This window comes from Filicampus tigris, chromosome 6, assembly GCF_054856515.1.
Source record: "Filicampus tigris isolate MCC_2025a chromosome 6, RoL_Ftig_1.0, whole genome shotgun sequence".
NCBI classification, from domain to species: domain Eukaryota; kingdom Metazoa; phylum Chordata; class Actinopteri; order Syngnathiformes; family Syngnathidae; genus Filicampus; species Filicampus tigris.
In genome coordinates this window covers 20,591,250-20,603,404 of record NC_141222.1, presented here as the reverse complement: position 1 = coordinate 20,603,404, position 12,155 = coordinate 20,591,250, and the positions used below count along the sequence as shown (strand labels likewise).

Sequence of the window (12,155 nt, the reverse complement as noted above, 5' to 3'; positions counted from 1 at the left end):
AAAAAAGTTGGACCGTGTCGGGCACCGGGCGCATAAGATGCGCTAAACTACAATTTTGCCATTGTGTGGGTGCATGAGGTTGCGAAATACGGGGTTAGCTCTTCCCCGGGGGAATGTTGCCCGTCTGCCTGAGGCTATATGTTGATGTCACACTCTGTGCCAGCATTGTGACAGGATCTAAAGTGAGACATCCACACACACAGCGGCTGAGTCCAGTTCAGCACGAATGAGAGTCCGGATGACCCAAAAAGAACATTTTACATACATATCAGCCTGCCTAGCAACGTTGGAGGAGGTTTGCTGGATGGAATGATGGAGGGATGTGAAATAAAAGGGCAGAGGTGGTGCTAAAAGTGCTTTGCCATCCCTGAAGCAAATGTAAATAGCCACCACAGCACTAATGCATGAGCACTTGGTACAACTCAGAGAACAAGGTAAATGTGTGTGCCTAAGTGAATCGGATATATGGAAGTGCAACCCTACATCAGTATGGGTGAACGCTTGTATTGCTGTAATGTAGTGCTTATCTCTAGATTATGCTGACTTGCAGCTATTAGGAACTTTTACATTTAAGCCGACAAGGAGCTATTTCTATAACTGCATGTGCCGTCTATCAGCCCATTGTCTGTCCCTCTGCATACGCCAGTAGGAGTATATAAAGCTGTAAAACAAGCGGACGGGAGGGAGGGGGGGGGAGTGGTAGATAGCGGAATATAATGGGCGACAGATAGTGGGGATGTCAGCATTGATAAGGAAGCGTGGCAGGCAGAAAGAAAGCGTTAGGCATGGATGATACAGGGAGACGAGCCGACCGCGTAGGCAGTCACGCGACGGCATTGACGGCGACCCTCGATCAAAAGCGACATAATGAGACTTGACGGAACGTGATGTGACGCAAGGGTGTGCAAGGAATGTTACCCGCCATTGAAACAGACAGGGTGTGGATCAGCATTATAGTGATCACCGGCGCGATCGTCACATCAACACCCAGCAGACTCAGAGCATGCAAGCTTGCGTTCCCACACATCAGTCGGTGGGTGAGATTCGGTCGTGACTTCCCCCAAGAGGAATCATCAAAAACGACTCTTTGAATACAAGATCCATTGGCCTTTGTGAAGTCATCACAAACCTTCCGACTATGTCTACCATGCTGGTTCACCTTTCTGCTACACTGACATGCGTCTCATCAGCACAAAATTTACATGTATGGGTTCGTAATTCACCGTAAAAAATCCTGTGAATAACATGCGCCCGTGTATAATACGCCCTCAATTTGCTAGTATCCTTCATTATCTGAGTGAATAATATAAATGAATAAAGATTCAAAATATACTAATAATGCGTAAATGTTAATAAATCCCTGTCAAAAGTTATGCTCTTTTCCCACAGCAATTAAATAGTTTAAAAACATACATTTTTTTGAACCACTTATCCTCACTAGCATTGCATACCGGAGCCTGTAAATCTTGCTCTTGCACTGTACTCATTTTTAGTCATTTTAGGAAGCTATTATTTCTTTACTTTGCTTTAAAATCTCTCGAACTCTGTAACTGTTTTTAAATCATTTAGTTTTATTTACACAGTGTATGAAATTTGTAATATATATATATATATATATATATTTTTTTTTTTTACAACCCCTAGGTGCTACCTAGGTACTGGTAAACAGCTGTCAAATGCAGGTTCAGAAAGAAAAAAACGTGTAGACAGGTAAAGAGCTCCCGGTTGGCTAGAAGCACCTGTGGCTTGAGCCAAACTGTGGCAGGGCTTTTACTCTATGGCCCTGGAGTTGACACCGCTGCTGCTAAACGCCTAAACATTGTGAAAAATGTCTGTTTTTTCTTAAGCCTCCTGTATAATACCCATACCCTTCCCATCCCTCGATTTGGGATAAAAAAAAAAAAATTAAATGAGTGAAAAAAATAAGTGTAACTACATGTCAGGTAAATCCCACGGATAGGGACTGAGTCTTGTCTTGAATTTTGAAAAACTGTAAGTAATTGATGTCACCTTTTGAAAAATGCCCATAATAATAGTCAATATTAGGGGTGGCACTAGGGTTGTCCCAATCTTGATTGGAAATTGGGGGCGATCAAGTGATTTTCAGATGACTGATATCGGCTGAAAAAGAACAGATTTTTCTTTCTTAATTTGTAAAGTCAAGAATAAAATATTTTCGTTCTTTGCTTGATTTGAACCACTGCTGACTTATAGCCATATGAAGAAGTATCATCTTGGGTTACGTTATTCAGATTAAAACAAAACGGGGTTTTCTTAACTGTATTGCATTGCAGAGGTATCAGATATGAATTTGGTATCGGCAGCTTCTCAAAATCAAGTGACTTGGACTCTGACTCGGGTGTAAAAAAATTTAATCAGGGTGCAAAAAAATTTGATCGAGACATACTTCGGTGGGACGGTACAGATAACTCACGGAAAGGGCCGTACCACAGTTTTTGGGCGATGGTTCGGTACATTTTTGATGCGTTTTTGTGCATGAGGAGAATAAAATGTCTATTTATTTTATGTACTGTATAACATAACATACTTTATTTTTGTAGTTTTATTAATTAATATTGAGGTTTCCGAATTGTAAGTGAATTTTTCATGTACATGCCTTTAATTTAACTCGAGTCCAGCCACCACAGCTGAGGCATGTTAAGGTGAAGAGCCATTGTAAACCTATTTACTGCATATCGTAATTTCCAGACTATTGAACGCACGTGCATAAAAGCCCAACCCGCTAAATTTAATAAAGAAAAACAATTGTGCAAATATAGGCCACACTTGTCTATAAGTCCACTTTGTCGCATGGACACCTGTGGCTTTAGGATTTTTTTTCCTTCTGTACTCATGTACATTGCCCCGATTTACTGATAATCTTCCTGATCACACCTTTAAAAAAATCAATACCATTCACTATTATTCTTTTTCAGACTCAAAGAAAAGAATGAGATCCCAAGAATGTGACAAATAAGTGTCTCACAGATGAACACGTACACGCTCACACAAACCCAATCACTCAAACTGCAACATGTCAAAATGACACATGTGCCGGCATACTTAATGCATTTGGGCCTGGGTGTTATTGAATATGTGTCTGTGAGTTCCTGTGTGCCTCATATAATGTGCATATAGTGCGTGCACCTGTCCAGGAAGTCACAGATGGCGAGACAGAAGGGGAGTCTTACACACTATTGAAAGGTCTCATATGCATATGCATTGCATACTAATATAAGAATGGTCAAAGGGGCGCAGGGTGTGATGGATGAGACGAGCAACACAATCAATTTTGCAAGCAATTAGGAGATGAGGCCTGTAGCTCAATTCTGCAGTTCACCAGCAAACACGCACAAGTTATAAATCACGTTTAAGGGTCTCTCTACACTTAGCTTCAAGTTGTCAGAGCCTGATTGGTGATGTAATGACAGGGTTGCAAGGTAAAAGCTACAAGATGGCGGGTCTGAATTGGAAAAGTGCCTATAAGAAAAGTCTATTCTCAGGTAAAAGCACTCTGGCGACATAAGAATCGGATGGAGTGGGTTTAGGATGCAAGTGACTTTGCCTCTTTGTGGGTGCTCCATGCCTATTTTATGAGTCACTTGCGTTCTGTGTCATTACTAAGAGATGGAGAGGCTAGCAAGATGTGCTAAAATGACCACTCACTTTGCCCGGTCTCTTCCAATTTCAAAAGGACAGTTGTTAAATCATTGAGATTAAAAGAGACGCTCCAGTGGTTAAAATGTGCTAAAATGGCTGTATATTTGGCGGAAATTTTTCGACAGTGACGGGTGCGAACAGCCCCTCTCATACTTCTATTTAGGCTTGGCGGCAGTGCAAAAGCTCCCCGGAGAACATGAAGGGAAATAGACAAATAGATGCACATGACTGGGGGGAAAATAGCCATACAAATGGATGGATTGAGTCAGTCCATATTGTTGAATTAGTATGTGTAAAAGTGTGCATTTCTTTTCTTAGAAGTGACTATTGATACTTGTGGTGCAGCGAAAAGGCAGCACCAGAAAGCTGCACTGACAGAAATGTTTTATAAAGCAGCTAACCCCTGACCAGACATGTAATTTAATTTGTATCTCAAAGCATCTTTTTACACTGAAATGAATGGAAATGCTATTAATCCATTCCACCCTTCCCCAAACCAAAAGGAAAATCAGCCCTCTATCATATTGTAAATTATTGAAATTGAATGTCAAGAATTTAACTGTTTTTGCATAATCATTTAATGCTCCAATCCAATTGCTTTTTCGAGTTTGCTCACCTTGGCCACCGGAGGGGAGTACTGCATAATATAGTCATGCAGACACAAACGAATAAGAATTTAAGTTTTCTTCTTCTAATACTCAGTAGGTTGCTGCAGTAATAGCCTTTTTTTTTTTTAAACACTACATGCCTGTCATATTATTTGTCTACTGCACCTGTATTGCTGCACCATTTGTGCTCACCTAAACATAATTTAATATATATATATATATATATATATATATATATATATATATATATATATATATATATATATATATATATATATATATATATATATATATATATATATTAGGGGTTTAACGTTTTTTGTATTCGTCCCGAACCGTTTCGGTGCGGGGTTCACGGTTCGGTGCACGCAGTCATATGACGAAAACGTCTGATGCAGGGAAAAAAAAAAAAAAAAGTGCAGCCTGATGCTGCATTCATGCTACATCACACCAACTGCGTTGGGAGCGTTTCTGGCGGCGCGTTTCAATTGCCACCAGGAAGTTATCGTTAGCATGTAAATGGTATTTTCTGCTAACTACATGTTAGCATTACGGTAATGGGGGGCTGTTCTTTAGCCAGTGATTTTTGGTTGTTTTCATAGCTCAAGTTTGCACCTGTGAGTCAAAAGGAAAAAAAATTGTCTGAATGACTACTCAAACCTTGAAAAACTAATAAGTCAGGTCACTTGTCTGTCAAGGTACCACAAGAAAGTAAAATGAGCATCGTCTTGTTGGTACAATCTCATATTCAATGGGGTTGCAGCAGTTAAAAATGAAAACCAAGATGAATAAATTATAAATAAATTGCAAATAATAAATTCTTGTAACAATGCGATCAATTTAGTGGCTCATGAATTCAATTTGCCATTGCCTACTCTGCACATATATTTCATCAGGTCTTTTTCAAAAACAAACAATGTGTTTGTTAGTACAAGACTGCAGTTGGTATTTGATACACAAATGATTTGTTTCTCAGCGTCACACAGTTCTTCAAAGGGCCTGCCGAGGTGAGCTTTGTTTTTATGTTTCAGCTGTCACGATATGAACATATTCTTTAAATATGATGTTTCCCCAAGGCAACAAGCTGCATTTCCAATGCATCCAAGTGCAGTGCATATGTGTGTGTGGGTGCAATTTACTGCCTGGGATCCACAAGATGCTTGTAATTGGGCCACATCCTTTTGTTGTGTGCTTTGCAGCATCTTTATCAAACGTGTCTGCCGATATCATAGCGCGGATCTGCGAGCAGTTCCTCAACTCCAGTATCAGCTTGTGAACACCCGCCTGCTCTTGACACTATCTTCTCCCCAGTCCCTCTTTCACTCTTCCTCTCACAAGCTAGAGGAAAAGCACACACTGATCAAGAGCTACTTTTTGTGCCACAATAGAACTTTTTCTACAAGAACAATTTTCAAAAGCATATCGGCCGGTCTCAGTGCATAAATTGTGCGTGTGTTTTTTTGTCGGGTCCTTTGTGTGATAGATTAAAAAATAGCAAGTGGAAAATATGGACTTGGAGCATAAAGCAGAGGAGCTTTGCTGACTACAAGCTTGGCCAAACTGCAGACGGTAGTGTGACAAAATGGATTGGGTCCAAAAAGTATGAAACACAAGGGTGCATGCAAGCTCATCAAGCTAATGCAGCTACATTCAATTAGCTGGCTCGATTTTGAACATGCTCCACTCAATAGGATAGCGATGCAGTTACGAATCACTTACGGCTACATTATTGTTGTCTTTTCAAACAACGAGAGGATAAAACAAATATATATATATATATATATATATATATATATATATATATATATATATATATATATATATATACACACACACACACACACACACACACTCTCTCCTAGATCATCTCCAACAAATAATGCAGTAACAAAACGACTTTTGAAATACTTCCACACACACCGGCGAGCCTACTGCAGTGTGACGAATGGCAGAAATACATCTTTTAAGGATTTCGGCACTGTAAAACAGGATTGGATGCAGCACGATAACAACATTAGCATATGTTTAAAAGACAAAAAGCTAGACAGTGCGAGTACCCGTTGTGAGAGAACACACACAAAAGAACTTATTACAAACAAGACTACCCATGAACCCTCTGTCACTCGCTTGTCATTTCTCTTCTCAGTTCCACATTCCAGACCTGTTATTTCAAAAGTGTGTGTGCCGTGGGGGGGGGGGGGGGGTCCTCCCACATCTAGGAACACAGATAAAGCTGTGAAGTTTTGAGGGGGGAAAGACTGGAGGTGGATTTGTGGCTTAGACCATAGTGATGTGAAATGACAAAAGCACTATCAGTCAGACAGACTGTATGACCTCCTGTCACCTCGATGTCAACGCCACAGAGCCTCCATTTGACCAGTCATTTAACTGTGTGTGTGCGTGTGTGTGCGTGTGTGTGTGCGTGTGTTTGACAATGATCCATCTACCCTGTGATGAATCTATCCTGTGCACGTGACCTACAGATTAAATCACCTCTACAAGGAAACTGATTACCCTTTTCCAGCAAAGATGGTCACACTCACACACACACACACAAACACACAACACAAACCCAAACGATAACGCACGCACAAAATACACACAGACATGCATCATCTGTGGTATCAAGAAAGGTCACTGACCTCTGAACTGAAAGCATCAATTACATAGACCAAGGTGATGATTTACCTGTTCTATCTACCCTTCTCTCGTCCATCGTCCATCTTAGCATTAGCGCCCCCTTCCCTTGTAAATTACCTGTCAACGGCAAGACACGGGAGGGGGTGAGGGGAAGGTAAAAATAACAAAACAAAATGACACTCCGTCATGCCTCTTTCTTAAAACTTCAAACCGCCACAGCAGTGTCTTAATTAAAAACGTAAGCCGCATTACAAGTGACTAATGCGCAAAGAAGAGGTAAACATCGAATCAGGCGGCCTGTTTGGCAATGAAACGAACTAGCTCGACTAATAAATGCGCAGCCAGATGAGGAAAGGACTAAACTGCGATTGTACTTTCACGGCGTCAGCAGCGGAATACTAAAGAAGTTGATTTCGCCAAGACGGGGGAAAAAAGGCAGCGGAGTGAGCAGAATAATGGCTGCTGAAGAGAGAGAGCAATGGTATGGACAATATCCCACAAGTCTTTTTTTTTCCCTGCTGAAACTCAACAGAGGACAATGAGAACATAAGAGGGGAAAGAGGATTAGTGTGAAAAGATGTAGATACAGTACAAGTACTCCATATGGACATTTAAATGGCACTAATGATGATTATCAAAACAGCATCGTGAAGAACCACGACATTAACGCCACATCAGATAATGATGGCCTAAAGACATTAAGTGGTTGTTTGGACTTGATTGTTGAATAATCAAGTCTTAAAGTGAAAGGGAGGGTGTCTTGGCTGCACCTAGCAATCAATTGGTTGTTAAGTTTCAAGGAAATGTAATTAAATGCCTATATGTGGAGTGTGGTGTTACGTGGAGTATAAAAGATTTACCAAAAGCGCCATGGTCAGGTGAAGTGAAGTGATGGATCATTTGGTAAATATATTGAATGGACTACGTTGCTAGGAGCAACATTGGCTTGAATTGGGGAAATTGACCTAAATTCTAAATTCTCGGCTTCAAATTTAGACACTAGAGGTCGCCAGTGCTTTAACACAGGACCACATGCAGAGAGACAGGTTCAATGCAACATTCTTTCAATATTCAATGCAACAGATGATATATATCATTTTGTATTGAGGTATTATGTACCAGTTGCTCTGCATGTGTGCTGTACGTATTTGCTATGATATGTTGTGATCATTTTCTATGTTTCATTCATTTGCTAAGTTTTGATGTGTTGTTGTTTATCTACAACCTTGATATTGAGATTGCTTTGCATGCTTAGTAGGGTTGTAACGGTACACTCGGGTGTATTAATACGTTTCGGTATGGCATGTTCGGTCCGGTCCACTTGAGGACGGTTCGTTCCACTTATTAGCGCGAACTTACGCACGGACGCTGACTGTTCGCATGCGGGAGACGAGAGTGGTGGCACAAAAGAGAGAGCCAGAGCTCGAAGGTGCCGCGTACACTGCGGTCTCCTGTTTAGGAACATTCTGGCTTTCCTGTTCCCCATCGCCGATGGGGAAAGGTGCGTGGATAAGTCCAAAAGTTGTGTGCCGACATTGCTATATGAGATGGGCGGCTATGTTGCGGCTAGCACGTCTAACGAGCACGGCAACATCCGACCGTGAATGTTTCTCAAACCAGGGAGCAAAAACGTCAAACTTAAATAGCGAGATTTATCATATTGTAGCGTCTTCCAGGAACACGCTGTCAGACGTAAATAAATGATCACGTTTTTATTACTTCAAGTACAACTGCTCGCGCTCTTCTTTCTCCGCTGCTCCACTCGCTTGCCGTACGATGCATTCAGGAACCTCGGAAACACCACAACTCAGGAACAAACAAATCCGACCACAACACAGATAACCCAATTCGGTACAATATGCTGTTGAACATTCAAAGATTTCAATGCCTAAAAAGTGTATACAATTCCATAAAGACTTTTTAAATTTTCTTCATTATAAAGAGTTTTAATATAGTTAGCAATAACTATAGTTGTAACTGTTATTGTATGTATTTTTTTTAATCACAAAAAGTGTATATATGTACTAATGACAACTTGGCTTTAACTTGAATACTTAGATGTGTCATAGGCCTTTGCTGCTGAGTGTTTAAAGATTTCAGTGTCTTAATAATGTACTAAATTAAAGATCTTTATTGTTAGTGTATTTTTTATTCTGGTGTAATTTCTTGGAATATCACCCGAATGGTTCGCTTTTATTTTTTCAAAAAAATGTACCATTTACTTGTCATCTTTTCAAAATAAACATATATTTTTTTTTTTAAATCTGTTTTTTTTGTACCGAAAATATACCGTACCGAAGTTTCCAAAAAAACGAACCGAACCGAAATGTGATTTAGCGTACCGTTACACCCCAAGTCAGGACTCATCTATGCTGCAATGCTATAATCCCTTTACGGTAATAGTGTAGCAACACGTGTAGAAAGACACTATAACAATTCAGTTTTTATTCTTTGTCCTCTGCGAAGAACCACTAATATTAGTGCCGTACTGCTGAGCTGAAAGTTGAGAGTTGAGACATCTCACTGAACAGTATATCCATCCATATGTCTTATATTCCCCCCAAGTGGTCATGATGGACACACCGGAAAGAGCAGCACAACAGTGACAAAAAATGCTGAATTGAATTTAATTCCAGCCCATTATGTCTGGCTTTATGCTGTGAGAATGCAACCCTGAGCTAAATCACCACGTGCATCTGTGTTTACAAAGCAACTTGCGAGTTGCAGTTGAACCTTCACGACAAGGACATGTGGTCACTAGCCGATAAGAGCCGTTCCCTCAGGAACAGCAAAACGTTGGTGCTAACCAATGCTAATTTACCTCTAGTTCCCAACCAGCACTGGCAGCAGCCCTTAGAAATACGAATAGTAGTGGCTGACAATATTACAATGGCCTCGTTAAGTCTGTGCAGGCTTCGTAGACACCGAGGCTTCCGAAAATTGGAGACGCAGAAAGGTAGTCCGCTCTTTTCGTGCTGTCCCCTGCGATATGAGTACGAAAGAGAACAGCGCTTCATGCAAAGGCTTTCAGACTCCTCCGCTCTCTCCCTCTATTTCCCTCACTCTCGCGCATCCTGGCACATAGTTTGCTGAAGGGACTCACACACACAAACTCCTACACTTTAAAGCAAAGCTTCACTCGAGCCATTATTCCATCTCTCTTTCGTAGTAGTCAACTCAACATGACATACAGCCCCAGAGAGGTGATTTTTTTTTATAGCTTTACCTGAAACCTGAACCGGTTTGGGTATCAAAGGGCTTCTGTGCATGTAAGTTCCATCGGGTGCCCTCAGTTTCGGTGTGTGTGTTTTGCGTTTGCGCACTCCTCGGAGACCGCTATCGGATCCATTGAGATGAATGGCCTGTCTGTATCTCCTCTATACAGCTGACACTATCAAATAGCCACTGCCTTTCTCTCTCTTTATACTCTGCTCACCCCTCCCCTGCCACCCCACTTTGTCTTAACCGTTGCACGGCGGTTTCCTTGTACTCTCGCCACAACCCTCATTTGTTGTTTACGATCAGAGCCAAGGATGACTGGCATTTTATCTCGCAGACGAGAGGAGCAACAAAGATAGAGGGAGTAAGTAATGGAAGCAGAGGGAAGGAGATTCAAAGGAAGCCGCTGTGTGCCAGCATCTGTTGCTGCAGGGCAGAGACAGAGAGGTGTGTGTGCGCGTGTCAGTGTGTGCGTGTAGGGGTGTGTGTAAAGGAAAAGCGTAATGGGTCAGGATCAGTTCCGACAGACCATTTGATGCCTTAAGTCCCCATGTTGTTCCTCCAACAAATGCACTGATATACACTTGATTATTTTCTTTTTCCTCTAAACCTTTTCCGTCTTCTCCCTGTCTTTGGCTTTAAAAGCTTTTTCCAATACATTTAGTGGTCTGACCTGTGAGGTCAAACAAGTGACAAGGCAATAATATCGGACCTCAACAGAATCGGAATGTCCGACTTATTCATATTTCCAATATTTTTTGATATATAGGAAATGAGGAAAGAATAATTTTAGTAGGGACCGGCGAGTACCAACACCAGGTATCGGTATCAACTATGTCAAGCTGTCAGCATTGAAGTGTGCAGAATCATTTTCACCAATTAAATTGTCTTTGAAAGGTAGTCCGACAGCTGTTGCCATTCTATACCGGGCAGTCGCTGCTAGCTGCTAGTTGCTAGCCACTAGCATCTGCTGCCGTATTTTACAATGAGAGAATAATTTATTAGCTTTTTTTAAAGCATGATTAATTAGCAACATGATTTTGGGATGACGTTATGTTGATATGTGATGGCAAAAAAAAAAAAAAACAAGGCCAGCCTCCAGTCGAAAAGACAAGTCGAACCAGTGGCCATGCGCTGTGATGGCCAACTTCAAAATAAAAGCCTACCAAGACATTGATGTTCACGTATTATTTGATAATCTTATATTTTGAAGTTGTCCTTCGCAAAGTGTTGATTTGATTTGATTTAGTCAAGCTACTGGAGTTACTCAAGGACAACATAAAAAGAAACGAAACAGTCTTTGTAGCGAAAATGATATGGGATTGGCACTTGCCAAGGTGAAATACGACAGTAAGAGTCGAATTCATTTGTAGTAAATTCAGAGTTATGTTATTCTGTGAATTTGTGTGAAACATGTTTTGTTATTTTGTTCTTTGAACATAGTGATTTTGGATGCAATTGATGCGTGGTTCAATATGTTCACTAATAAAATATTTACTTGTTTTGAGTTTGGAAAAAAACTCAAACGGTAAGTTTCCATTTGCAAAGGGTTCCGTGAATACACGTATGAAACTTGGGTGTTCAGCGCCTCCACCATGGTCAAGAATCGCTGCTTTAAAGGCATAGCCACCCAATAAATGCTGGTCAAATTTTCAAATTTGGGACATTCCACTGCATTTTCCCAACCTAAACATATTTAATGGGAATCCCCAAAGACAGGAAACATTAAGTTCATATTAGCATAATACCTTAGTCCTGTCGCATCTGAGCGTCCAAGCTAATTTATGTCATTTACGCGTGTTTGACTGATATGACGTGTTGTGTCCAATCTTCTGTGCAACTTGGTCCTTAGAGCTGAGTGGGAGGCTATGCCTCATTGAGAAACATTAGCAGATCAACTGGGCAGCAAGAGCTCCATAAATCACAATGTTCTAGTCCATAATTCTACTACCGTTACAGACTGTTATCATTTATATTCCACGCGAAATATAACCGGTCAGATATGTCGAGGATCCCGAGGGCAGTCAT

The 12,155-nt window shown here is 40.9% G+C and overlaps 1 protein-coding gene across 3 annotated transcripts in view; it reads right to left on the bottom strand.

Annotated features, from left to right (window-relative positions):
• sdk1b (sidekick cell adhesion molecule 1b) overlaps positions 1–12,155 on the bottom strand; it is a 325,525-nt gene that overhangs the window by 227,132 nt on the left and 86,238 nt on the right. Inside the window, exon 1 of one of the 3 annotated variants that reach the window (XM_086033472.1) lies at positions 10,135–10,272. The exons of 1 other annotated variant lie outside the window; for it this stretch is intronic. In XM_086033472.1, the coding sequence (XP_085889598.1) occupies positions 10,135–10,177 (43 nt within the window). In that variant the 5' untranslated portion in view covers positions 10,178–10,272. Of the gene's footprint in view, positions 1–6,956; positions 7,015–10,134; positions 10,273–12,155 lie in introns of those variants that run through there. One more of the 3 variants, XM_086033473.1, reaches the window with a different exon arrangement.